Below are 27,316 nucleotides of genomic sequence, written 5' to 3'. Positions count from 1 at the left end.
GGCCGCCACCCGTCTCAGGGCCTTTGCACAACTGCTCCCCCTGCCTGGCCGCTCTTTTCCATATCCCATTCATTCCTCTGCACATTCCTGGTCTTTGCTTAAATGCCACCTTCTTGGCAAGGGACATGCTGTTATTTAAAAATGTCCCCACACCTCCCACCCACTGATCCGCCAGCACCGGCTCTGTTGGCAGCCGGCACATCGATGCTCTATTTGTGTATTCTTCTGCTCATCTACTCCCACCTGACCATCGGCCCCGCAAGGGCATGAAAGACCCCCAGTGCTGGGGAGACTCTCACTCAAGTCTCGGGATAACACGACGACCCCCTCAGTAACTCACGAGAGACCGTCCTTGCTGCAATCACACGAGGCTTTAATGATGAGATGAGACAGGAACCAGTGCACTGGGGCCGAGACTCAAAACCCACACAGGGGGAGAGTTCGACCCGGAGTGACCGGGAGAAGCGATTTTTAAGGGAAGAAACCACAGCCCAGTGATCCAGAATTGGCAGGGAGTGTGTCACAGAAAATTCCGAAAATACTAGTGAAGATTACAAGGGGGGAACTCCCTGCCTCTCAGGACCACCCCCAAGGTTATAATCAGCTAGTTCCTAAAACACATTACAATGACAATCACAAGGGGGAAACTCCCTGTTTCTCAAGATTATTCTCAAGATTACAATCTAACTTTATCTTCAGCTAGTTCCAGAAACAGAAACACAGTCACTAAACTGGCTAATGCTAGATTCCTGATTCTTCTCTTCCAGGTTAGATTTTTGGCTATTTTCTTCCTGCTGGGGGTGGGGGTGGGGGGCTTACCTGGATTTATCCAGGGCTTTCTTTGGGGATACTTGGAGTTATCCAGGTCTTTCAGGCAGAGAACATGCATGTATTTATTGCAGTGCTGGAAGTGAAGCCTAGGGTCCCATGGCTGCTAGGATGAGGTTGTCTCCCTTCCCTCCTCCCTTCCTTCCTCCCTTTCTTTGATGGGTCCAGAGCCCAGAGCTTCCTAGGTGCTAGGCAGACACTACTGAGCCAGGGCCCAGCCCAGATAGACACTTAAATTATTTACTTATTGTGACTGTATGTGCATGCATGGCATTCTAGTGGAGGCCAGGGATTGGTTTCCCTCTACCAGTTGGTTCTGGGTGTCAGACTCATGTTGACTTTTACAGGGCTGAACCGCTGAACCAGCCCAAAGGCAGGCTTCCTGACAGTTTTATTCATGCCTGTTCCCAGCAGCAAGCTCAGGACTGGACGCTCCACAAACACTAAGTGGATGAACGCTCCCTTATATGACTGTCACACAGCGAGTCTTTAGCAGTAGTGGGAACAGAAAATGGCCTTCTGTTTAACCTTAGGAAATAGCTCCTTTTTCCTCTCAATACCACGCTGGGGATCATAGCACGACCTCTCGCTTACTAAGCACGGGGCTCTCATTGACCTTCAACTTGACCTAGGAGTTGCAGCGTGTTTTGTTTGACCTTGGAACAGGCCCTCAGATAACTGACTCAAAGATGGAAGTACCTTTCAGGCCATGGAACCTAGCATGTAGGCAGCATTTCCTGCCAAAATGAGAACAGAGACCCAATCCATCAGAGTCCATAGTTCTGGGAAAGCCCCTGAATGCACTCACCTTGCTTTCTGGCTCTTGTAGTCCTGCTTCTGGCTAACTGCTCTTGTTAATTGAGATGTGTCAACTTAAGATGTGGTTTTTGCACTTAAAAGCCCACCCTGAGAAAGGCTTGTTGCATCAGGGACCCAAACACCCAGTAGCAGCCGGACGGCTAATAAAGACTTCCTATGGCCTTGAACCTGTGTCTGAGTAGTTTTCTCTGGCGGATACCTCACAAGATGGTCTCATTACGTAGCTAAGGGTGCCCTTGAATTCACATCCTTTATGCTTCTCAACACTGGGGATTGGAATTCTGGGAGTTTTTCCCGTGGCATGTATGTGGTATGACTGTTTGGACATGTGGGTGTATATAAAGGCCCCAAGTTAATGTTGTTTCCCCCGCCACTCTCCACCAGGGTCTCTGAATCCACAGCTCCCAGTTTTAGCTAGCATAGTAGCCAGTTTATTCTAGGTATCTGCTGGGATTAGAGGAGACCTGCCATGGCCCCCAAACTTTGTGGGAGCTGGGGATCAGAACTCCAGTCCTCATGCCTGGTGCCAAGCCCCTTACTGACCAAGCCAACCACCCAGCCCCAGAGTTCAGCTCATTACTTAAAATTGTTTTATTATTTTCTTTCATGTGTAAGGGTGCAAGATGAGTCTTCTCTAACAAAGGCCTAGGAATTACCATCTTTTTATCTCTTCTACCTTATAAACCTTTCATGCAAATGTCTGAATCACCCTCAGCTGATAAAACCTTTTATACTTAGGCTGCCTGCTGCATGCTGGGAATTTGATGGCTTGAAGCAATGACTTCTGTCCCTCTTCCTCCTTCATTTCCTGTCAGCTAAATCTTTTCAGACTAGCCAATAGGATAAAAGTGTGAGGGTGGACCCCAATCAATGGCGGAAAGACGCAGTCATGTGAGGTTGGAATAAAACCAAACTCACTTCCTGTCTCTTGGGAGCTGATCCTCTGGTCAATAGCAGCCCATCTTGGCCAGCTGTTGGAGTGGTGGTTTCTTTGAGGCCCCGAACTTTCGCACATTGGCTGTGTTACTTGCCTGGATGTGCGTGCACCATGGGCATGCCTGGTGCCCACTGAGGCTAGGTCATCGGATCCACCAGGCCTGTAACTAAGAGCTACACCAGTTGTGAGCTACCACATGGGTGCTGAGAATCAAACCTGAGTCCTCCAGAAGAGCAGCCGGTGCTCTTAACCACTGAGCCATCTCTCCAGGGTTTCCTTGCGTTTTTAAAAGAGCGTTTCCCTGTGTAGCCCTGGCTGGCCTGGATATGCAGACCAGGCTGGCCCCTCCCTCCAGAGTGCTGGGAGTCAGGGATTTGTCATAATACCTAGCCGTTTTTTCCATTTTTCAAGGATTACTGAGAGAATCAGAGCGGTGGAGTCACTTACCCAGCAACACACAGTAACAGAGTGGTGCAGCTAGGGTTGCCCAGCCTTGGTATCTATTTTCTGCTGCTTGTCTGATGGTGGCCAGAAGTGGCAAGGGAGTAGGCCTACTTTAGCTGTGGCATCTGCTTCGGCAGACCTCCACCGAGGTCAGCAATACACCTGGGTTTGGTTCCTGGGACTTGGTAACAGCATTGATCCAGGACAGACTTGTCTGCCTTTGGAAAGGAGTATGGGTGGAGTGGACATGCAATAGTTCTGTGTGTGTGCCATTTACATATCTGGGAACCCTTACAAACCTAAGAAAAAGTTATGTGTTTTTATATTTTTGCAGTACAGGGAATGGAACTCAGGTCCTTGTGCATGCTGGGCAAGCACTCTATTGCTAAGCTACACACTCAGTGGTTTTTTTTTCTTATGGGGGCCGGGTGTCTCACTAGTAGCTCTGGCTGTCCTGGAACTCACTATGTAGGCTGTTGGCCTCAAACCCAGAGCTTCTCCTGGCTCTGCCGGGTACTGGGATCAAAGGTGTATGCTACTATGCCCAGGCCCTTTTACTTTTGAAGATTTTAAATAATGTGTGGGTTTGCATGCGAGCACAGGTGCCCCCGAGGTCGGAGAGAGAGCCTTGGATCCCCTGCAAGGCACCTGACCTGGGTGCCGGAGACCAAACTTGGATTTTCTACGGATTTATGACTCTTGACCATTGAGACACCTTTCCAGCCTGACTTGACTTTTTTTTTTTTGAGAAAGTGTTTCCACACCCAGTCCTTTTTTTTACATTTTTTAGACAGGGTCTAGGTTTCCTAGGATGGTTTTGAGCAGTAGTTTACTGATTAGGTGTAAGACATCATGCTCAGGAAGAAGTCCTATTATTATACCCATTTCACAGCCAAAACACTGGTATAATGAGGCTAGTTTCCTTGTCCAACATCACTTAGATCTGGAAGCAAGAATTCAGCAACAGCCGTCCATCAACTGGATCTTTACAACCCCCCTCCCCAGTTAGAGCTAACGGGTATTCGGAGTGAAGCAGCTCTACTGCCTCGCTGTGCCACACGAAAGGAGAAAGCAAATGCTAAAGAGCTAGAAGCATTCTGTGTAGCACTTCAGGCCTGAGAATACATCGGGGGTGGATGAGCTTCACTGCCGGAGCCCTTTCCAGTTCCAGTGTGCTAATGGCAGCCAAGAAGTGAAACCGAAAACTTAGAAATTGCACTTACATAAACATAGGCACGGTCTCATGAGTTTTGGACTTATTTCCGTGTTAAGAGCGCTTTGCCTGCATGTGTTATGTGTATCTTGTGCATGTTTAATGCCTGAAGCCAGAAGAGGGTGTCATACCCTGCAACTCTGCAGTTCCAAGTGGAGGCAACTACCCAGCGGCCTACACAAGAGCAAGTCTGTTAACTACTGAGCCCTCACAGGCACGCTCTGGAGGCACAAAATACAGGTTTCTATTTCTTTGGTGTCCTGCGGTAAGAGGAAGGGAACCCCAGGTTCAGGGTCATGTCAAGGGGTCTGGGGTACAAGGCTGTAACTTAGGACCTCACTCACATACACCAGTACTTTGTGCGGCTGACCCATGTGTCCTGGCCCCTAATAACAATGTGCTCCCTAAAGAATCTCCCACTCCCCAGGTTGCCGGCCACGCTCTTTCTGAGTTTGTAAAAGGGCATGTCTGTGGACATTGCTTTGTGGGCGTAACACTTCCCTACCAAGTTCACAGGGACTTGCAGAAGCTGACCACACGAAGGTCTCCGGGTGTCATTCTTGGTGGACGGTCTGCAGCCATGGGCCTGTAGTAGCCGAGCACCTGGTGAGAACCAGGCAATTGGTACTCACAATAAAAATATTCTGGGATTCTCTCTGGTTGTTCTGAGTTGGGCTAAGCTGTCTTGGTGGTGAGGAAAAGCCACCCTATGTGAATTTGCATAGGCTGGACCCATACTCTTATCATGGCCTAGCCACACTCCCAACTCTTTGTAACCCAGGCTGGCTCAGCAGTCCTCTCAGAGCTGTTACAGATTGTGTGCCACTACACCAGGCTCTTTTTTTTTTTTTCCTCGAGACAGGGTTTCTCCATAGCTTTTTTGGTTCCTGTCCTGGAACTAGCTTTTGTAGACCAGGCTGGCCTTGAACTCACAGAGATCCACTTGCCCCTGCCACTGAGTGCTGGGATTAAAGGCGTGCGCCACCACCTGGCTCTTGGATGGACTTTTTAAGCAATGTCAACTTTTTTGAGTCTTACTTCTGAGCAGTTTGCAGCCTGGTCTATGGCTGTATTCAGCTTAGAGAATAAAAGCCTGGATTCCGTTACCAGCACCACCAGAACACAGACACAGACCCAGGACATCCCTTAAACCTAGGTCCTATTCGCCTTATAATAAACAGCTCTCTAAAGCAATCTAAGTTCCTAGCATATCCACAGAGCGTTAGGGCAGGGAGTGTTTCTCACTTTTCCCCAGGGCAGAACAGACCCTGGGCCAGCTCTAAGCAACTAGCCTAGCCTCCTAGCTCTGGTCTAGCCAGGTCTACCTAGTTGGCAGTGGGGATTCGGGCAGATGGTATTTTAATCCTTAGCCTTGGTGGTTGGTTACTAGGTCCCCAGATGTGGCCAGGAACCTTGCAAGGCAGAAAGGGTGTTCGGGGCAGGCCTGTCCTAGCTCCGCCTTCACCACAGTGATGCTGGGGTTCAGAATGGGGAAGCCTATGTGTCCCAGGAAGGGAAACTCTCACCATGCAGCCCTCCCCCCAGCAAAGCCCTCAAACAGAGTCGAAGGACTGCTCCCCTGAGGTTTAGCATCAGTCTTTAATGCTGTCACACTGCATAATGACAAGTCACACACTTTGGTCTCGTGTTCGTAGTGGCAACTTACAATGAGTCAAATGTCAGAGCACCGGGCTAGCTTCAAAGAACAGACACCTTCACTCCCAGGTCTGCTTCCATCACAGCCCTGGACAGCAGTAGTTGACAGGGACTGCGTTCATCTGAGTGCACACCAGCTTCGAATGGAATTATAAAAACATATTTACAGACGTTCCACAGTGCTCCTTTCATCAGAAGCAAAGATCCTTTTATATAAAGGGATTATATTTCGGGCTGTGCAAAATTCAAAAGGAATGTATCCTTTTGAGAGTTCAGAGTTCATTACACACACACAAAAAATCACCTGGGTCTCTGAAGTCCCAGGTATGGCCAAGGACTACCTTTGGGCCAACAAACACCGTGACATAAGCCAACCAGCTGAATTCAACAGAGCCAGAAGTCCAGGAATTTCCTGGTCGTTCAAGTCTCAAACCTGGAGGAGGTGGCAGTGAGACTTGCCCATCTGAGGCTGGCCCCGTGGCCCTGTCACCAGGTATTGCTTATGATGCTGGCCTGGCAGTCCTACTGAATTGCTCTCAATTTGAGATGGCCAAGACAAGACAGGATTCTTCTGGGGAGAAACAAGGCTCGGGACAAATACAGAAGAAAACAAGAACCTCTCACACAGTGGAGACTGACTAGTGCACAGGGTCTGGTACCCGAGATGGCAGCCAGAAACTAAAGGACAGCAGAGGGGTGAATCCAGTCGCAGGCCTGCCTCATACCCTCGGGCAGGAGCTGGGGTGCAGAGGGTGGCTCCATTCCAGGAGGGCTGCTGTTCCCACCGCCTGCCTATCGCTCAAAAAATCACTGTAGTCTAGTGTGCGACTTTGAAAGATTGTAATATATTCTGTGGAAAACATTCGGCAGAGCAGAAGCCCTCCCTGGGCCCTCCCGCAGTATGCAACCAGTGAAAGGTCTGGAAAAGTCCCTGCTCAGTCCTCGGGGAATGCAGGCGGCTAGATGGGAAGAACCTGCTCCAGGAGGGTTCTGGATGCCAGGGGAATCCTTTCGGGGAAGATGACTTCAAACTCGATAACAAGGTCCCCACGTTTTTCAGGTGTTTTGGGGAGAGGCAGGCCTTCTCCAGGAACTTTCCGCCGCATTCCAGGCCTGATGACGTCTTTGAATACAACAGGGATGGTCCTGCCGTCCAGAGTGGGAACGTTCACAGTGCAACCACAGAGAGCCTAGGGATGCAAAAGTACCGTGTCAAATGGGAGCTGGCTTAGGACGCTTGACTCCTCCAGGCCACCAGACCCATGCAGCTGAGCCCCCACTCCACATCTACCCATGCTGTTGGCACAGAAGAGCCTCAGCCAGCCTCCCCATTGCTCCCCCCAGTAGTTACCTCTCACGATTCCTCCCACCTGGTACCTTACCTCCCGAAGGCTAATCCTGGCTGGATAGATGACATCGGAACCATCTCTCTTGAAGATATTGTGTGGCTTGTCCTTTAAAACAAAGACGATGTCAGCTGGAATGTTGTTGGAGGTCTGGTCCCCTTCCTTGGGAAATGTGATTTTGGTCCCTTCTTTCCAGCCCCTCTTCACTTCGATGGTCAGGATCTTATCTTCATTTCGAATGCTCTTTCCATCAGGGTTCAGTCGCTTGTGGGAGATTTTCATTTTCTTGGTACAGCCGCTGTAGATCTCTTCAAGGGAGACCCGGAGGTCGTGGGTGACTGGGGGATCTTGCTTCTTTCGGGAGGGCTCTTGGGCAGGGCGGGTGCGTCCAAAGTTCACATTGGTGAAGCCACCCATACCCATGGGAAAGGCAGAGAACGGATCATCGATGTCCATGCCTTCCTCCCCGTTGCGCTGCCCGAAAAAGGTATCAAAGGGGTTTCTGCCACCGAAGAACTCAGCAAACATAGCATGAGGGTCTCCATGGAATGTGTAGCTGAAAGAGGTACCATTAGCACCACCGCTGTTACCAACATTGGGGCCACCACCCTTTAGGCCTGGAAAACAAAATCACAAGTCAGAGTTACTGTAGAAGAGTCAAGACCTTTGGTTTCCATTTCCAGCACTGCAATAAATCAACACATTTACAAAACATAAAACTCTTAAAATAGTCGGGCAGTGGTGGCACATGCCTTTAACTTGGGAGGCAGAGGCAGGTTGGTCTCTCAATGCCAGCTTGGGCTACAGAGCAAGTTCCATAGCTCCTGGGAAACCCTGTCTTGAAAAGCAAACAAACAAACAAAACCCCCAACAAGGGGCTGGAGAGATGGCTCAGTGGTTAAGAGCATTGCCTGTTCTTCCAAAGGTTCTGAGTTCAATTCCCAGCAACCACATGGTGGCTCATAACCATCTGTAATGAGGTCTGGTGCCCTCTTCTGGCCTGCAGACATGCACACAGACAGAATACATAATAAATATACATAAATAAATATTTAAAAAAAAAACCCAACAAAACAAACCCTTAAAATAAAAAGCTTGGCATGGTGCTGAATGCCTGAACCCCACCCAGAACTCTGAAGACAGAAGCAGGTTGGTCTCTGCAAGTTGCAGACCAGCCAGGGCTCCAACATGAGAAGCTGGAGATGGCTCAGAAATTAAGAGCACTTGCTACCCTGGCAGAGGAACCATGTTCGATTACCAACTCCCGCATGGCAGCAGACAACCGAATAACTCCAGTTCCAGGGGATTTAACACCCTCTTCTCTTGAAGTACGTGCAAACATATATGCAAACACTCATGTACACAGAAGTAAAAATAAATTAAAAATAAATAAAAGCCTGAACAGTGAGATCTCGTGACTGTCATGCTATAGCACTTGCTGAGTAGTACAGGTTAGCCTTAGGCAATCCTTCTGACTCAGCTGTCCCAGAGCTGGGAATGTCACTGTTCTTTTGGAAACAGTAGTTCATTCTGTGGCTCAGATCTGCGGCAAATTCACAAAATGCTTCAGTCTCCAAAGTAGGGGTGTGAGCTCCCACATCAGGCTCAACAAGTTTTGCTTTTAGTATTAAAATAAAAAGCCCCGGTAACCGTAGTGGAAGGGGAAATATATATTTTAAAGCTTGTTCCAGCTAGTAAAAACCAATGTCAAGTCTTTAACTGCTAATGGCAGCAGGAGCAGAAAACACATCACTCCTTTTTTCTCCGTGACAATTCGGCAGTAAGGCCTCCAGTTGTCGGTGCCACCACGTCTACCTGACTGCCCCATCCTCCCAGTCACGCTGTAACACCTACAGACAAGTTCCTACGCACTGCAACCGGAAAAGGCTCAACTCTGGGTTAAGCACTGAGCTTGCGGGCTAGCGGGACGAGGGAAACAAAACACTCGGGCAATTTTCAGATTCTCATACCCAAGCCGGGCGGTGGTGGCGCACGCCTTTAATCCCAGCACTTGGGAGGCAGAGGCAGGCGGATCTTTGTGAGTTCGAGACCAGCTTGGTCTACAAGAGCTAGTTCCAGGACAGGCTCCAAAACCACAGAGAAACCCTGTCTCGAAAACAAAAAAAAAACAAAACAAAACAAAAAAATCAGATTCTCATACCCTGGCGATCGCCGCCCTTCGTCTGCAGCGTTCCGGCCCTGTGCAGGCAGCCCGGCCGGGAGGGGCTGCGGCAGACGCGCTAGAAGCTTCTGTACGAGCGGCGAGCCCAAAGCTCCTCCTCCCGGCTGAGGCCGCCAACAAGAGGGCGGAGACGGTACGGCCGCAGGATCCCCGGGCCGAGGCCTCAGCGAGGACCCGGGTCCCTCGGTTTCCCCGCCTGTCAAACGGCGGGTCACCCCCGGCCGCATGCACGCGTACCTTCCTCTCCGTAGCGGTCGAAAATCTCGCGCTTGCGCGGGTCGCTGAGCACATCGTAGGCCTCGGCGATCTCCTTGAACTTCTCCTCGGCGCCGGGCTCCTTGTTCTTGTCGGGGTGGTAGCGCAGCGCCTGGCGGCGGTAGGCTCGCTTGATCTCGTCGTCGGACGCGCCGCGGGCCAAGCCCAGCGTCTGGTAATAGTCCTTGCCCATGGCCACCGCCGCCCAGCTGTCGCCGCCTCCGGCTCCGCAGCTGCCCCGTCCCGGACTCTAAATACCCGTCCGGCGGAAGCTTCCAGATCCCGCCAGCCCTCCAGAACCTTCCGCCCCTCCCGGCTCGCTGCGCCACTCCAGCCAATTGCTGCTGCCCGCTCCGTGACGTTGCACATCCGGGGTGGGACCCGGCTGCCAACGGCCTTCCGCGCGGGGCACGCCCCTCCCCTCTCTACCCTTGTTAACGCCTCCCCGGGGCGCGCGCTCCCGCCCGTGCCTGAGGTCCCGCCTCCGCGGTGGAGACAGCCAATTGCGGCCCGCTCTCACTGCGCACCGGTGACGACACGAGGGAAGGGGCGGGGCTACGGAGGCTGGTAGCTCAGGGCAGCCGGACCCTCGCTCTAGGTGCGGAGCAGTGCGGTCCTGCGTGGTGACTTGTAGCTGCCTGACCCAAACCTCCAGGCACGCACCCCGCCCTCTTCTGCCGCTGGCTCCGTCCAGGCCGTTACTGTAAAGAGAGGTGAGGCTGGTCTGGCGAGGGATCGCCCCAGTCCGGCTGCCACTCAGGCTTTTCTTCCTGCTGATTCCTCTTGGCATTATCTGGGTTCTTTTTTTTTTGTATATATAAATTTATTTACTTATTTTATGTGCATTGGTGCTTTGCCTGCATTGAGGGTGTCAGATCCTCTGGAACCATAGTTACAGACAATTGTGAGCTGCCATGTAGATGCTGGGTCCTTTGGAAGAGCAGACAGTGCTCTATATATTAGACAACCTCTATATTATATATATTCTTATGTAATTGTATTAGATCTTTTTGAATAAGTAAACTGAAAACTAAAAAAATCTGACAGAAATGGAATTTATCACCCAGCACACAGGTGGCTGAGACAGAAGGATCTTGAGTTCCAGGTCACCTAGTCTACATAGCAAAGGCCTGTCTCAAGCTTTGAAGGAGCTGGAAAAGGAGGAGGAAGGGGAATTTGTTGTTGTTGTTGTGTTTGTTTTTAGAGACAATTTGAGCAGCTGTGATGGGTCTTGAACGCAGATCCTCCTACCTCTGCCTCCTGAGGGGCAGGGAGAATTTTGAATGGAATGCAATACATTGTTATGATCCGCAGCTGCCAGTTTCCCACGTGTGATACTCATTTAAATGGTTCACAACACTGAACGTTCTGTCTTACATGCCGAGTTTTAAAATATAGAAAAAAACAGCTTAAAATAAGTTAATTTATGCTGTCTGAACTTTCACATATGCATATTATCGTATTAACTCTGATCTCACTTCTGTGCCAATATTTAGGAGGTGCTAGCACCGTAACTCATTGTTGGGAAGAGCAGCCTTGTATTAGAAGGAAGACCAAATGAACAATGCTATCTTAACTTGCCCAAAAACAAAACATTTATCCAAATAGCTGTGGTCTCCTGGGTTCTTGGCATCCGTGGTAAATGTCACTTCCTTTGCTGTGAGTTTACCACCAGGCAGAGGTTGGATCTTGCTGTGTGGGTTTGCATCTCTTTCAAGATCCACTAGGTGCTTCCTAACTATTTCCAGGTGTTTGACGTGGGTGCTTTTTCGCAGTGGGGGAACAGAGTACCTCTGTTAACTTGAATCTGTAGGTTTCCTAAGCCTGGGATGATGGAAGTCAAGGATACAGCCAAGTGCTGAAGGGGAAGGAGCTTCTGAAACGAGAAGCTGGAGTAGTCGGTGGTAGTTCCTGCAGGCAGAGGAGCTTGGAAGTCAGAGCATGAAAGCATGACTTTTTTTTGTTTGTTTGTTTTTTTGTTTTTCGAGACAGGGATTCTCTGTAGCTTTGGTGCCTGTCCTGGAACTAGCTCTTGTAGACCAGGCTGGCCTCGAACTCCCAGAGATCCGCCTGCCTCTGCCTCCCTAGTGCGCCACCACCGCCCGGCTCACGAAAGCATGACTTATTGTAGCCAGAGAGTAGGCCTCGTTTAACTTCCTAGCACTTCCTGACTGTGTGACCTTGGGCTGGTAAAGTAACCAATCTGGCCTCAGCTGTGCTCACGTCTGTAAAATGGGAAGGGCCACTGTATATGGGAAGCTGACATTATTTGGCATCTGTGAAAGTCCTCAAGACAGACCAAGAACAAAGGAATGGCCAATCTTGTTTAGTGGGCGACGCCGACGCCTCCTCTCTGGCACCTGGCAGCATAAGAGGCTCTGTTGATCCTTGCCCTGCGCAGCCTGAGACCCCTGAGAAAGATGACCCTAGCCTTCCCTTGATGGTTGTTGATCAGGGTGTGTGTGTTCCTGTTTTCCTCGCCACACTGACCCCAAGAGAACTGAAAAGGACTCTACCTAAAAACACAGTTGAGCCTCCAACGCCAATAGGCTGGGGACTAGGGAACCCACTAGCTCAGCAGAGGGTGTCCTGAACCAGTCACTTGGAGAGAAATAACAAGAGGTCTGGTACAGTGGCACCTTGTTTTAATTCCAGCTCCAGGAAGCTGCCACAGGAGGAGCCCTGTGTGGGGTCTGCCTGGCCTACAGAGTGAGACCTTGCCTCAGAATAGATGAGTGGAAATAAGACGTGCACGAAGAACAGGAGGAGCGGTCCTAGCGGAAAAGCACCGAGCATGAACAGAAGAGCCGTCCTAGCCGGAAAGCACCCAGCATGAGGGACTCTTCAAATTTCGAGTATGGCTTTAATGGAGACGTTCAGGGGTACCTCTTGTGTGCTTGTCTGGGTTTCACTAAGGTTTTATGCCATCTGGGAGGGTTCTATCTTGTCTGCCCTATTGTGCAAAGGAAATGTTTGTGTTTGGGGACAACCTCAAGGTTGGAAATGTCCCACTCTTTAAGTAGTGATGGGCAGAGTCACGAAGGGTATTTTAGTTACTATTGTGATTGCTACTGTTTTTTAAGCAAGGTCTGACTCTCTAGCTCCTTACCCCAGACTGACCTTGAACTTGTGATTGTCCCGCCTCAATCTCCTTGATGCAGAGCTAGCAAGTTTCAGTGGCTTAAAAACAGGTGTGGAAAACAAACACTGCCTAGTGGTGCCACACTGTCTTAATCCCAGTGCTGAGCTGAGGCTGGAGGATCTCAGAGCAAGTTCAAGGACAGCCAAGGCTACACAGAGAGGAACGCTGTCAAAAACCAACAAAACCTAGGTGGACTGCTCCTGAGGAATGGCTCCCTCAGTCCTCTGGCCTTCATGTATATACTCACATAAACCTGTGCACCCCCATGACCTGCCCTCCTCCTCTGTGGACAGTGAATGTACACACACGAAGTTGTGTTTGCATTTACTGTGTGTGAACCTGGTTCATGTGGAGGTCAGAGAACAGCTTCTGGGAGTCAGTTCCTTCCAGCATGTATGTTCCAGAGATTGGATTTAGACTTTAAGGCTTGGCAGCATGGGCCTTTATCTGCTGAACTGTCTTGCTGACCCCTAGACACAAAATATTTTTATTTGTTTGTTTTTGTTTTTTTTTTTGACATTTCTTGCCATGTAGCATCAGCTGGCCTGGAACTCAAGCTCTGCCTGCCCCTGAATACTGGGGTTAAAAGCGGTACAGCCTCACCAGCCTCAGACCCTTAGCCAGGATCAAAGCAGTACATTTGGACTTAGCTGTCTAAAGTCAAGGCCTGCATTCTGGGAGTAGATCTATAGTGGATAAAATGGACATAATAGATTTTACTTCCTAGCATTGCCACGTGGGTGTTGCTCAGGGGCTGGGAACGGATGTGTCAGAGGACCAGCCCAGCTGACTCAGGAAGGTGGAGTCAAATGTGCTATGGAATAATCCTGTGCACACTGTGAAGATGCGTTGCTCTCGTTATTAATAAGCTGATTGGCTGATGGTTAGGCAGGATTTGGGGGTGCAGAGAGAATGCTGAGAAGAGGAGGGACAGAGTCTCGGGAGTCACAAGGAGATTCCCTGAGACTCAGAGCGAGCAGGATGGGAAGTGTGCAGAGGAGGTAAATGAGCCTGGGGGCAGGCAGCGCATAGATGAATAGAAACGTTAATTTATGTTCTCAGAGCTGCCCAGGCCACACCGAGAGCTTACTGGACTGAGCCCTTACACGGGGCACTGGTGTGTGATGTGGCTCAAATGTTGATAACGCATTAAAGAATTTTGCTATTGGGGGCTGGAGAGATGGCTCAGAGGTTAAGAGCATTGTCTGCTCTTCCAAAGGTCCTGAGTTCAATTCCCAGCAACCACATGGTGGCTCACAACCATCTGTAATGGGGTCTGGTGCCCTCTTCTGGCCTGCAGGCATACACACAGACAGAATATTGTATACATAATAAATAAATAAATGTTTAAAAAAAAGAATTTTGCTATTGCGAGGTGGTGGTGGTACACACCTATAATCCCATCACTCAGGAGACAGAGGCAGGCAGATCTCTGAGTTTGAGGCCTCTCTCTCTGGTCTAGGATAGCCTGAACTTCATAAAGAAACCCTGTTTCTTAAAAACAAAACAAATGAAAACAAATACAAAACAAAATTTACTATTTCTCTTTTCAACTCCTTACCTGTTGAAAAACATGGCAGCTCCATTAACCAGCACCACCATTGCTAGGTGGAAGTCTGTGTGCGATAAAGAGTTATGTCCAAATGGGCCGTGGTGGCACATAGCTTTGATTCCAGCACCAAAGAGGCTGAAACAGGAGGATGTCTAATTCCAGGGCAGCCTGGGATACATTACAAGATACTGCGTCAGAAAAAAGAAGCCAAGGAAGACACAAAACAGATGCTCAATGTCCAAAGACGGCAGAACAGACAGCCGGAAGGAGTCTTGCCTGCAAGGCAGAGGACCTGCATCTGATCGTTGGGACCCACGTTGCGGAAGAAAAGAACTGGCTCCCTGAAGTTGTTCTCTCATCCCCATGCAAACTGTGACGTGTGTACCTCTCCCACGTACACACAAAGGAAGTGTAATTTTACACTTTTGGTTGTGAGCCTCGCCTTTAAAGCCTGAGCCATCTTTCCACCCCAGTAAGTATAATTTTAAAAAGTTGAATAAACTTAAGTTTCTGTAACAAACGGTGTTTGATTTTTCCTGAGGCTTTCTGGATAGTTAGCAACAGCTACTGGAACTTGAACGTCCTTCAGTGGTTTAGTGGCTGTACAAGTGATCCATGCGTACAATGGAACATGATCCAGCCATAAAAAGAAAAGAGCCGTGAATACAGGAAACAGTGCCAGCGCACTTCACAGGCGTGTGTCAGTGAAAGAAGCCGGGCTCAAAGGGCTGTGTGCTGCTTTTTTCTATGACCTTCCAGAAAACACTGAAGTATGTGAGTAGATCAGCAGTTGCTAGGGACTGGGGAACTGCTGCAGATAGGGGACACGGGAATTCTTTGAGGATGAAATTTTCTATTATTTTTAAAGATTTAAATTTTGTTTTATTTCCAGACAGGGTTTCTCTGTGTAGCCATAGCTGTCCTGGAACTCACTCTATAGATCACACTGGCTTCAAACTCACTGAGATCCGCCTGCCTCTGCCTCCCAAGTGCTGGGATTAAAGGCGTGCGCCACCACCACCCGTCTTGTGTTGTTCTCTTCTTTTCTCTCTTTTTTTCTTTCTTCCTTTCCTTTTTCTTTTCTGTTTCTTTCCTTCTTTTGCTAATGTATAGCTACAAAGCCTAGGCTGTCTTTGAACTTAGGATCTTACAGGAATTACAGGTGAGTGGGATGGGTGGGGCCAGGGAGTCTGTCAGAGCTCTTGCCACAGCAGAAAGCATCTAAACAGCTCTAACATGTCAAAACCTGGCTCCACAGCCTCCCTCAGACAGCTCTGTGCCAGGGTCACACTCTGAGACAATGTGGGGCAGTCCCAGGAAGCTCACCACCTACCTTATCCTGAGTGGGAAGTACCAGGGCACTGTGAGAACTGTCTACTGAAGCCAGATGCTCGCCATCCAAATGACCTCACAGTCTCCAAAACTCATGGTAGAGGAGTCCCTGGTCCTCCGCCTCAGCAGGTCTTGGCGCTGCTCTGCTACTTGCAGTCAGCGGGTGATGATGGGTGTACTGCCGTCCGTCACTAGGGATGAATCAGCTCTGTGCTAGGTATGCCAGGGCGCAGCTGGAAGCTCTGTCTCCAGACAGGCCCTGACAAAGCTGCCGCACAGTGACAGGCTTGAACAGGGTGGCCATTCTTCATTCAGGGCTGGACCTATTGTCTGCTATGGCCTGGTTACAGGAGGTCAGGTGAGGCTGCCCAGGGATCCCCAGCACCAGCAACACCCATCCAAAGCAGGAACCTTACCAGTCTAGCCACTTAGGAGGCAGAGGCGGAGGCTGGAGGAGCAAAGTCCAGGGATTACCTAGACCTTGTTTCAAGATTCTCCTTCAGAGAGCCCAACCTAGGAGGTGGAGAGATGGCTCAGTGCTTAAAAGTGTGTACTGTTCTCAAAGAGCTCTCAGCACTCCTGCTGAATGGGTCACAGGCACTGACTCACCTTGGTCCTGCCCTGCTCCCCGTCATCAGGGAACTAACTGCCTTTAAGGACTTCTTAGCCTTCTAGCTCTGTTAACTCAAACAGGAAGAGACTGTCTAGTTTCTGATGTTCCCCTTCCTCTATTGAGCTAGTCCCCTCTGCCTCAAGATTGTGGTGCCAGAAATCAAACCCAAAGCCTTTCACTGGAAGGACACTGTCACTGATTTTCTTTGTTTTTTCTTTTTGGGGAGACTATGATCTGGCTACATAGCCCAGGCTGGCCTTGAACTTACAACCTTCCTGTTTCAATCTCATGACTACTTGGAATTATGGGCTGGTGTTGTGTGTGTGTGTATGCTCATGTGCACACACTTTTTAACAGAACACCTCAGGTGTTCTGGAGCTGGCCTCTTTTCTTTTTTCCCCCAAATTAAAGTACAGGGGCCTGTTAAGAGCACTTGCAGGTTCAATTCCCAGGACCTACATGGTGGCCCACAATCATTGGTAAGCCCAGTTTATGGAATCCAACAGGCACGCATGTGGTGTGCGTACATGCATACAGCCTAAATACTCATACACGTAAGATTAATCTAGAAACTATTGTAAAAATTATCATTGCATCATTTTCCTCCTTCCTCTCTCCCTTCCAGTACCTCATATATCCATCTATCTCTTCTCAATTTCATGGTCTCTTTTTTCTTTACTTATTGTTACAACCCACTGAGTTCTTTTTTCTTTTCTTCTCCTCCTCCTCCTTTTTTTTTTTTTTATTTTGAGACAGGGTTTATTTGTAGCTTTAGAGCCTGTCCTGGGATTTGCTCTATAGTCCACCAGGGCCTCAAACTCACAGAGATTCCCTTGCCTCTGCCTCCCGAGTGCTGGGATTAAAGGAGTGTGTTATCACTGCCTGGCTCTTTTTTTTTTTTTTTTTTTGAGACAGGGTTTCTTTGTGTAGCCTTAGCTGTCCTAGAACTCCCTCAGTGGACCGGGCTGACCTTGAGCTCACAGAGATCAACCTTCCTCTGGAGCGTTTGGATTTGAGGCGTGTACCCCTGCTGCTTGGTAGGTTTTTTTTTTTTTTCGAGACAGGGTTTCTCTGTGGTTTTTGGAGCCTGTCCTGGAACTAGCTCTTGTAGACCAGGCTGGTCTCGAACTCGTGGTCCTCCTGCCTCTGCCTCCTTCAGCAAATCCTACCGGCGTCCGCCACCACAACCGGCGCTTGGTCGCTTTTTAAACTTCATTTTCTTGTATGAAAACCCTTATGTGGTGGCCACAGCTGGAGCCTGGGTCCTCTGAGCCGAAGCTCTGGTGTGGATTTTCACAAGATGGTCAGTGAATTCCTGATAAGGAGACTTGGTGAACACAGTCTCTATCCAGAGGTCAGGGGTCAAGTAGCTGTACGTCTTGGAGATGCTATCAAAGGTGACCCTGGCAAAGTTGCCCAGGGTGGCAGTGCCACCCCTGGATGATGTGCAGTAGTCATCAATACGAGCCATCATTGGCAGCTTCTGGGGCACAGAACCAGAGACTCTGCCAGTGCCTCTGCGGACGGGGTGAGAAGCACCAACACAGAGCCACTATGGCCTGTCACTTTGTGTGGCTTGCCAGTCTTGTTCCCCCAAGTAGTCTCTCCACACAGGGACAAGGAAAGGTTGGCCAGGATGATGGCCTCTCTAATGGCCGTGCTATCTTTTTGGAGCACAAAACCTGAATGACCATTGTAGTCCTTGATAGCAACAGAAGCCTTAAACCTGGTCCTCTGACCAGCCTGAGTCAGCTTCTGCACTGGTGTGAGCTTTAAACCCTCACCCTCTAGGGATGTGCCCAGGAAAACTCAATAATCTAAGATTCCTTGATGAGCAGGAAGAACAGAACAGGTAGATCTTCGTGTCCTTAGCCAGGTGGCCAAGCTTGGTGACAGGGATCCCTCCTTGTCTTCGCCTTTACCTCCGTGGGCCCATGACCATGACTACTGCTGAGTTCTCTGAGGAAGCGACAGTGCCCTCCTAATCCTTGGTCCCGGGTCCTCTGATCCCTCCCATTGCACCCGAGTCCCCTTTGGTGATTTCCCAAAGAAGACACCAGAGTCCCTTTACCGCTGTACATGATTTCCGGGCTGACCACTTAGTAGTGGATAATCAATTAGGGGGCTTGTCCCTGGAGAAGACTAATTCTCTCTCAGGAGTCTTTAGTTACCTGTAGTTCTTTGTCTAAAGGTGGGGGCCCTGTGAGATTTCCCTCTAACACATTAGCGTGTCTTTCTCCTGATGTCATTATTCAAGCCTTGCTTAGACAGCCATATTACTGAGGGATTGTGGGTGTGCCCTGTCATTTCCCAGGATACACAACCGCACAACAGACTTCCTGATCCTCCGACTCTTAGAATCTTTTCATCCTCTCTTTCTCGATATGGGGGTTGTGCTTTAGATCTATCGGCTGGGTCTATGCACCCCAGAATCAGCTAGTTGCTTTCTGCATTTTGACCTGTGGTTTTCTGTAGTGGCCTCTGTTTACCACACAGAGGGAATCTGCTGCTTTGGTGTGGAGGGAGAGCTACCCTTGTGTGGGGGTATAAATATAAAGACCTAGAATGCAGTTAGGAGTTGTGCAGGTTAGTAAAGAGGCAATAGCAGGCTCTCTGCGATCCGTGATGTCACAATCTACCTGGAGTCAGCTAAGTGTAAGGTACCAGACGTGATTTCCCTCTCTCTAAGCAGGCTTTCAAGCCAATTAGACAGCTGTGATTTGTTTTTTTGTTTTGTTTTTGTTTTGCAAGATAAGTTTCCTGTCCTGGAACTTGCTTTTTAAACCAGGCTGGCCTTGAACCGACTGAGATCCACCTGCCTCTGCCTCCCAAGTGCTGGGATTAAAGTGTGTGCCATCACCACCTGGCTAGACAGCTGTTGTTACTGCTAAGATATAAGTGCGCCTTTAGGGGTATCCTTGTCATTGTACTTCAAGGCTTCACAGCTGAGAATGGTTGCGGTGCCTATGTAACATATCAGAGCTGACACTGCCTGCCAGATTCTCCCAGCATCCCTCAGTCCTTACCTGTTGCAGGGTGTAGCTGCCACACCCTGCCCTCTATCCTGATCTCTCCAGCCCAGGGGCTGGACTGCACTTTACCCAGAGGCTCTTCCCTGTATAATCCAGACATTTTGGTTACCCACACCTTTTTGTACCTTTGGCCTCCTGGCTGCTGCACCTGGTACCTTCCCGACCTCTCTCCTCACAGGTGAGTCCACTCTGGACTCTCACAGATGTCCCCAGCTCTGCCCACACTCTCCCTTTTACCTACAATAAACCTCCACTGTACCTAGGAGCAGTCATGTCCTTCCTTTCTTTTTTGTTTCTTTTTTCACTCAGGTTGCAGTATTGGTTTCTTCCTTCCCTTGGCAGCAGAGCACCTCCTGTTACTATGGAAGCTGGTCCCCATAGCACCTCCTGTTACTATGGAAGCTGATCCCCATAGCACCTCCTGTTACTATGAAAGCTGGTCCCCATAGCACCTCCTGTTACTATGGAAGCTGGTCCTCAGGAAGGAGGCTCCCAGGTCCAGCCCAGCTCAGGCCCTCTAATCCTGTGTCTGAACTGCTCCGTAACTTCAGCATATCTAACAGCTGGGACAGCACAGGGCGACAGCAATCACCTATATTGTCTGGGAGTCGTGAAAAAGGGTTCTGCGCACAGACAGTTGACCCAAGCTGGGAGATCACCGACTCTGGACTGACAACTGGGGAGCCTGCATGGAACTGAACCTAGGCCCCCTGAATGTGGGTTATGTGGCTTGGTCTGTTTGTAGGGTCCCTGGAAGTGGGACCAGAATCTATCCCTGGTACATGGATGGGCTTCTTGGAGTCCATTTCCTGTGGTGGGGCAGGCGAGCTTGATTCTGCCTCAACTTGATATGTCAGTCCTGTTGACTCCCATGGGAGGCCTTGTTCTCTTTGAGAAGTGGATGGCAGGGGTGGGGGGTGGAGGGAGGGAGAGGGAGATAGGGGAGTGCATAGGAAGGAAGGGAGGGAGAACTGTGGTTGGTATTTAAAATGAATAAAATTTTAAAATAAAGAAAAGAGGTGCCTGGCACTGAAGTCTCTGCCAGATAGAATAGCTGCTGGGCTCTGGGAGGGTGCATTAGTTCCGCAGCTGGCATAGCTTCATAAGACTTTATGTGCACTCACCTGTATGTGCACTCACCTGTATGCACACTCACCTGTATGCACACTCACCTGTATGCACACTCACCTGTATGCGCACTCACCTGTATGCGCACTCACCTGTATGCGCACTCACCTGTATGCGCACTCACCTGTATGCGCACTCACCTGTATGCGCACTCACCTGTATGCGCACTCACCTGTATGTGCACTCACCTGTCTGTGCACTCACCTGTCTGTGCACTCACCTGTCTGTACACTCACCTGTATGCGCACTCACCTGTCTGCGCACTCACCTGTATGCGCACTCACCTGTATGCGCACTCACCTGTATGCGCACTCACCTGTATGCGCACTCACCTGTATGCGCACTCACCTGTATGCGCACTCACCTGTATGCGCACTCACCTGTATGCGCACTCACCTGTATGCGCACTCACCTGTATGTGCACTCACCTGTATGTGCACTCACTCACCTGTCTGTACACTCACCTGTCTGTGCACTTACCTGTCTGTATACTCACCTGCCTGTGCACTCACCTGTCTGTACACTCACCTGTCTGTGCACTCATCTTTATGCACACTCACCTGTATGTGCACTCACCTGTATGTACACTCACTCACCTGTATGCACACTCACCTGTCTTTGCACTCACCTGTCTGTACACTCACCTGTATGCACACTCACCTGTCTGTGCACTCACCTGTATGCACACTCACCTGTATGTGCACTCACCTGGATTACATGTGATTCTAGCTAGACATAAAGTAATATGATCCACTATGACTTTTTCAAACTTCCTTAGTTTTACTCATTCCTCTTCCCTCCCTCTCATTCTGTAGCGACAGTTCCCCTATTCTGTGATTAAAGCTGTCCTCGTTTCCCTGTTCCCCGTATCTCCTGTAAGCTGCTATTCCCCTCTCCAGCACACTCCTGACATGCTCCTTTATAACTTTCCTGGTTTCTGTAGTTCAGGTTATGGACTCCAATCTGAAGATTTGGAGCTAGGGACCTCGGTTTAGGAGAACGTGTGGCATTTGCTTTTCTGGGTCTAAGTTATTTCAATAGGCTCTTTTCAAGTTCTATCCATTCACCTCCCAAGTTCATGGTTTCATTTTTCTCTACAGCAGAATAGTTGCACAGTACACGTGCACCATGTTGTCATTAGGCAGTCATCAGCTGAAGAACGCTCAGGTGGGAGCTGGAGAGATGACTCAGTGGTTAAGAGCATTACCTGCCCTTCCAAAGGTCCTGAGTTCAATTCCCGGCAACCACATGGTGGCTCACAACCATCTGTAATGGGGTCTGGTGCCCTCTTCTGGCCTGCAGGCATACACACAGTGTCTGTATACATAATAAATAATATTTTAAAAAAAACAACAGAAAGAACGCTCAGGTGGTTCCATTGCCTCGCTGTTGGGAGTAGGGCGGTAACAAATGCAGCTGAGCAGGCGTCTGTCTGTGGGGTAGGGTGGCGAGTCCTTCGGTCATATCATATACCAGGGAGCAGCACAGCCGGATTATACGGTAGATTTCGTTATTTTTGACTTTTTGAGAGCTCTCGTACTGATTTCATAGTTACTGCAGATGTTTACAGTTCCACCAGGTCCCACGTCCTCTCTAGAGTTTGCTGATGGTTGCTTTCTTGATTTTACCCATTCTGACAGGTGAGATGAAATTCTGTTCTAGCTCTCAAGGAAAATGAGTACTTTGAGATGTACTTTAGCCATTTTATTTCTTCTACTGAAAACTCTTCCATTCTGACCATAGTCCACGTTTTAATTGGGTGATTTGTTTTCTTGACTTTTTGTTTTCTGCGTTTTTTTGCATTTTCTGGATATTAGTCCTCTGTTGGCTGTGTAGCTAATGGAGATCTCCCCCACTCCTCTGTGGACTTCCTCTTCACTTGTTTACTTAGTTGTACTGAAGCTTTAGTTTTAGGAGGTCCCCTTGTCATGTTGGCCTTGTAGAAAATAACTTAGCAGAGGAAAACAGTAAGACCTCAAAACAGCAGGAGAAGACTTGTGCCGCTTCGAGTGGTTGGGTTTGCTTACAGTTTCAGAGATTTAGTCCATTATCCTCATGCATTGGAACATGTCCAAATGCAGGCAGACATGGTAGCTGAGAGTTATATCTGGATCTGCAGGCAACAGGAAGAGAGCCACCAGGTCTGGCTTGGGCTCTTGAAACCTCAGAGCCCACTTCCAGTGACTCACTGCCCCAACAAGGCCACAGCTCCTAGTCCTTTTAAACAGTGCCGCTCCCAGGTGACCAAGCATTCAATTTTTGAACCTATGGGAGCCAATATTATTTCAACCACCCAGGAGGAAATGCTTTATTTGACTTATACTGCCACATTGTAGTCCATCACTGAAGAAAGTCAGGACAGGAACTCAAGCAGGGCAGGAGCTGGAACCTGGAGGCAGGAGCTGATACAGAGACCATGGAGGGTACTGCTTACTGGCTTGTCTTTCATGGCTTGTGTAGCCTGCTTTCCTTTGTTTCTTTCATTCCTCCTCTCTCTCCTTCTCCTCCCTTTCCCCCCACTCAAAATACAAAATGTCTTTGTGTAGCCTTGGCTGTCCTGGAACTAGCTCTGTATACCAGGCTGGCTCTGTAGACCAGGCTGGACTTGAATTCAGAGATACTCCTGCTTCTGCCTCCTGAGTGTTGGCATTAAAGGTGTGCACTACCATCGCCTGGCCATCCTGCTTGCTTATGAACCCAGGACCTCCAGCCCAGAGTTGCACCACTCACAATGGACTGGGCCTTCCTGCATCAGCCACCATTTAAGGAGATGTCCCATAGGCTTGCCTACAGCCAGTTTTACAGGGCATTTTCTCTGAGTCAGCTTAGCTGCTCTGCCCTTTTCTGGCAGCCCCAGTGGTCAAGATATCTCTCAGCAGTCTTCATTGCTCATATGTGCTTGGGGAGGGAGATGTCGTGAGTCTGGTCAATTTCAGGGACTTCCTGAAGCTACTGTCTTACTTCCCGAGTTTAAGGAACCTCTCTGAAGAGTGGAATGTTTCACCTCCCTTTTAGCGTCCTGTACCTCTGGGACTGGGGAGAAGGATCTGATGCTCTTTTGGCTTTTACCCTCGGCTTCTGGCCTCCATGGCACCAGGCACATACATACATGTGGGCAAAACACTCATACATATAAAATTTAGAAATCTAATTTCTTTAAACATCTTGTCTTTTGTTTTTTTTCATTTTGAGATAGGATTTCTCTGTGTAGCCCTTGCCGTCCTGGAACTCTGTAGACCAGGCCTTGAACTCACAGAGATCTGCCTGCCTCTGCCTCTGAATGCAGGAATTAAAGGCTTGCACCTTCATTGCCCAGCTATATTCTTCTTAACATAGACCTTGTACCAAGTGGGGAATTCCTCAGCCCTGTACTATATATATACTCTTTATTTATTGATTTTTTTGTTTGGCTTTTTATGAACATAATTTTTTAATTAATTTTTTGGGAATTTCACATCCCAATCCCACTCATTTGCTAGTTCCTCTGTATCTTGTATGTCCCCTGTCAAAGGAAAACTAAAAAAAATTATAAAAATAAGATAAAAATAAAAATGCAAATAATGTTAAAGACAAAACAAGACGAAAACTAAATAAACCAAATAAGACAAAAACTACTTTGCTCCTTCATCTTTCCAGCCTCTCCGCCACCTCTTTATTTGTCTTGGTGGCCTTGGGAGCTTTGTGTCACACAGTAGACCCTTTTGTCCAGCTCTTCATTTCATTGTGTGATGTGTTGGGTCAGGTTCAAGGCCTCTGGCTTCTGGTACACTGTCAATGCTGGACCCTCACCGACTCTCCTCCCGGATATCTGTGGTTCTCCAGAGCCATGGAGACCCTGTGTTTACATGCTCCAGCGATCATAGATGGGGTGGACGTTAGAGCGTGCCTGGGTGGTGACTGGGTTCTTCCGACCCTGACCAGGCTCCTGGGAACACCCCCATCAGGTGAGTGGCTGAGTCAGCTTTCCCCTGCCAGGGTCATGGGGGTCCTTGGCCCTCGAGGGATGGGGTCAGCATTCCCCATGCCAGTGAGGGGTGGGGTCAGCTCAGCACGGCCTTCGTGCTTCAACACATGGTTCAACACATGGCTCACATGGGCCACTGTGGTCACGGGCAGTGGACATCAACACAGACTCCAGCTGCAGTAGACCACAGACCCAGATGTGGCCCTCAGCAGCAGCATGGGCCCAGTGGCAGTGTAGGCCACGCAGATCAGTGTCACACTGGCTGCTGGGTGGCCCTTGGACACCAACATGGCCCCAGGTGGGAGCCCAGACCCAGGCAGCCGCACGACCTTCAGTGGTAACAGGTGTCATGACATCAGCACAGATTGATGCTGCAACAGGGCCATGGACCCAGACATGACCCTTGGCAGCAGCCCAGGACCAGATGTCACCATGGCCCAGAGTGGCAAGCGGGCCTCCCACATGAACCTGTTCTTCACTGCCTTCTCTTCTTCAGATCTGCTCCTCTCCACAGGTCAGGAACTATTCTGTCTGTCTGTCTGTCTGTCTCTCTCTCCCATACCCCATCATGTATTTGCACCATAACAGCACCTGATGCCAGGTGCCTCAAGGCAAATGACTCAGTGTGCTTGTGTGCGTGTGTGTGTGTGTGTGTGTGTGTGTGTGTGTGCGTCTGTCCACCTCCACCCACTCAGTCCTCATAGTGCTGAACATGCTTGTAAGATTCTTCTCATTTTGTTTTTTTGAGACAGGAACTGGATGTGGCTATATACATAATAAGAGAGATATGCCACTACCTCCTGAGCACTGGGACTAAAGGTGTGTGTCATCATATTTGGCTGCACTGTGCTTTTAAAAATTTTATATTTATAACTGCGTAGTTGCGCACACTTTAATCCCAGCACTCAAAAGGCAGACACAGGTGGATCTCTGTGAGTTCAAGGCCAGCCTGGTCTGCAAAGCATGCTCCAGGACAGCCAGGGCTGTTACACAGAGAAACCCTGTCTTGAAAACAAAACAATGAAGAACTACATTTTATTTATGAATGTGTCTGTGTGTGTTTGCACATGTACCATAATGCCTGTTGGAGATCAGACGATAGGTTGCCAGAATCTGTTCCGGCCTTACATTTTGTGGGTCCCTGAGACTAAATGTAGTTCATTAGGCTTGGCAGTAAGTGCCTTTATCAGATAAAGGCATGCCATCGTCCTCTGATGCACTATTCTCTGATGTCATGTATTTTAGATTGGCAGCACTGGTCATTTTGTTAGTATATTTCAAGGGCTCAGTAGTTACCATACTGACAGTAGTAACCATACTGTACACCATCACACAGGCAGAGACAAACGTGGTTTCTGCTTATAGGGTCAGCTCGACTGACCGGGGGTGGGGGAGTGGGGGGTTTAGGAAGGAGCAGCGAAGACACTGCAGAAGGCGGTGCAGGCTTTCTTTTCCTTCCCCGACTCATGGTGTACGGAGTCCTTTCAAGGGTCCTGGTGATAATATCAGAGGTTTCAAGTTTTAGGCGTCTCAGCCTCAGTGCACGTTAGAATTCGCCCCGAAGCGCTGCCCGCCCCGTAATCTCAGCCCTCCGGGTCGCTCAGCGCTTTGCTCCGGTTCTTGTGCACTGACCTGCAAGGGGCGGGGCCAGACGGGGCGCTGCGCCGAGGCTCTCTTTTGATTGGTTGGTGACTCTGCTTTAATCTTGCCTACCTAGATGGGAGGGGAGGAGTTAAGTATCCCCCCCGCCCCACGTTGAGTCTCGGACGCTGATTGGTTGGTCGTGTGGCGCGAGCGGTGGGAGGGGCGGAGCAGGAGTTAGTGGAGCGCGGCTACCGGCGTAAGTGCCTGGGCAGTGTTTGTGCGGCAGGGCGGCACCTGAGCTGCAGCGGAGCGGCGCCATCCTGTGGAGGAGCCATGAAGCACTACGAGGTAAGCGGCGCGGGGCCCGGGCCGTGGCTGCCGCAGACCGCACAGTCCCCTTCAGGGCCTCGGGACCCTCTATTATGGCCTGGCTCCTCGCCGATGGCGCAGGCGCAGTGTGCTCGGGGCCTGCTGGTAAATCTCATTGCGCATGTGCAGGAAGGTATTTTTGCTACCCCGGCGTTTTGGGAGGGGGATACCTTTTCTTAGAGTCTTGCAGGGCCAGGGAGAAGCTTGCAGCTTCCTTGCAGCATCCTCGGTGGCCCGCGTGGCAGGTGTTCAGAAGTGCAGTGCGGAGCACTTGTTCTTGGTGCGAGCAATTCTCTTGCACAATCCTTGCACGGCGTCAGCGCCCGGGGCTCAGGAAGGGGCTCTGCAGCTGGCCTGCCTCTTCCGACCTTCGCACCCACTCTTCGCTTTTGATGCCTGGGCGGCGAGGGAATTGGTTACGGCAGCTGGTGACCTCTAGGGAAGAAGTCTGAACGCACAAGATCATTCTGGAAACTTAAGTCTTCTGACTCAAAGTCTTGGGTCCCTTTTCCTCTTAAAACAAAGTCTTGGGATTCTCTTTTCGATCAAACTGATGATATTAGTTTTGTTATTGCTGACTTTTAAGTAACTATCATAAAATAGTAGCCGATTGCTCACATTCATGGAAAGGATGCGTTAGTAAGGGCTAACTACCGTTTTACTACGATTTTGTTATCTTTGTCCTACTGAGATTGGATGCTTACTTAATCTCTTACTGGTAATGTAGGTGAAAGTTAGAACTGTCAAGTGAGTTGTCGAAAGGTCCCAACTAGTATCTGCAGAACAGAGAGAGGGAACAAAGGTTTCAAAGGCATAATTCCTAACCACAAGCCATGCAGTGGTTCCGTAAATGGGAGCTAGCAAATTGAGAGATTGCTTGTCTTTCTCCCCACATTGTGATGAAACTTGCTCATTTTCCT

At 49.5% G+C, this 27,316-nt stretch overlaps 2 protein-coding genes, 2 long non-coding RNA genes and 1 pseudogene across 8 annotated transcripts in view; 2 read left to right on the top strand and 3 right to left on the bottom strand.

The window, feature by feature from the left end:
- Window positions 1-5,821: 5,821 nt before the first annotated feature.
- Dnajb1 (DnaJ heat shock protein family (Hsp40) member B1) lies at window positions 5,822-10,007 on the bottom strand. 2 transcript variants are annotated; one of them, XM_075976618.1, is made up of 3 exons: window positions 9,663-10,007; window positions 7,280-7,860; window positions 5,822-7,087 (listed from the first exon to the last, which is right to left on the bottom strand). In XM_075976618.1, exons 1-3 carry the CDS (start codon window positions 9,871-9,873, stop codon window positions 6,857-6,859), a joined length of 1,023 nt encoding a protein of 340 aa, XP_075832733.1. In that variant the 5' UTR covers window positions 9,874-10,007; the 3' UTR covers window positions 5,822-6,856. The 2 variants fall into 2 exon arrangements, with proteins under 2 accessions (XP_075832733.1, XP_075832735.1); XM_075976620.1 differs by having other exon boundaries at window positions 9,405-9,681.
- Window positions 10,008-10,152: 145 nt separating this feature from the next.
- Window positions 10,153-17,025, top strand: LOC142852142 (uncharacterized). The gene is made up of 3 exons (XR_012910929.1): window positions 10,153-10,393; window positions 12,336-12,535; window positions 14,537-17,025. It is a non-coding gene; the product is annotated as an uncharacterized LOC142852142 (long non-coding RNA).
- A 492-nt stretch (window positions 17,026-17,517) lies between these two features.
- LOC142853082 (small ribosomal subunit protein uS5-like) lies at window positions 17,518-21,023 on the bottom strand (annotated as a pseudogene).
- A 2,779-nt stretch (window positions 21,024-23,802) lies between these two features.
- The window catches only part of LOC142852140 (uncharacterized), a 25,273-nt gene continuing 21,759 nt past the window's right edge, over window positions 23,803-27,316 (bottom strand). Inside the window, exons 3-5 of one of the 4 annotated variants that reach the window (XR_012910926.1) lie at window positions 27,101-27,172; window positions 26,567-26,792; window positions 23,803-26,156 (exon numbers count right to left, since the gene is read on the bottom strand). This is a non-coding gene — a long non-coding RNA (uncharacterized LOC142852140). Of the gene's footprint in view, window positions 26,157-26,566; window positions 26,845-27,100; window positions 27,173-27,316 lie in introns of all 4 variants that reach the window. The other 3 variants (XR_012910928.1, XR_012910925.1, XR_012910927.1) reach the window with 3 other exon arrangements.
- The window catches only part of Tecr (trans-2,3-enoyl-CoA reductase), a 27,265-nt gene continuing 26,190 nt past the window's right edge, over window positions 26,242-27,316 (top strand). The window contains exon 1 of the mRNA XM_075976616.1: window positions 26,242-26,375. Within this exon, the coding sequence (XP_075832731.1) occupies window positions 26,361-26,375 (15 nt within the window). The 5' untranslated portion in view covers window positions 26,242-26,360. The remainder of the gene's footprint in view (window positions 26,376-27,316) is intronic.

Source organism: Microtus pennsylvanicus, chromosome 6, assembly GCF_037038515.1.
Source record: "Microtus pennsylvanicus isolate mMicPen1 chromosome 6, mMicPen1.hap1, whole genome shotgun sequence".
Taxonomy (NCBI): Eukaryota; Metazoa; Chordata; class Mammalia; order Rodentia; family Cricetidae; genus Microtus; species Microtus pennsylvanicus.
The sequence above is the reverse complement of the archived record's forward strand: the minus strand, read 5'-3'. Positions and strand labels throughout refer to the sequence as shown.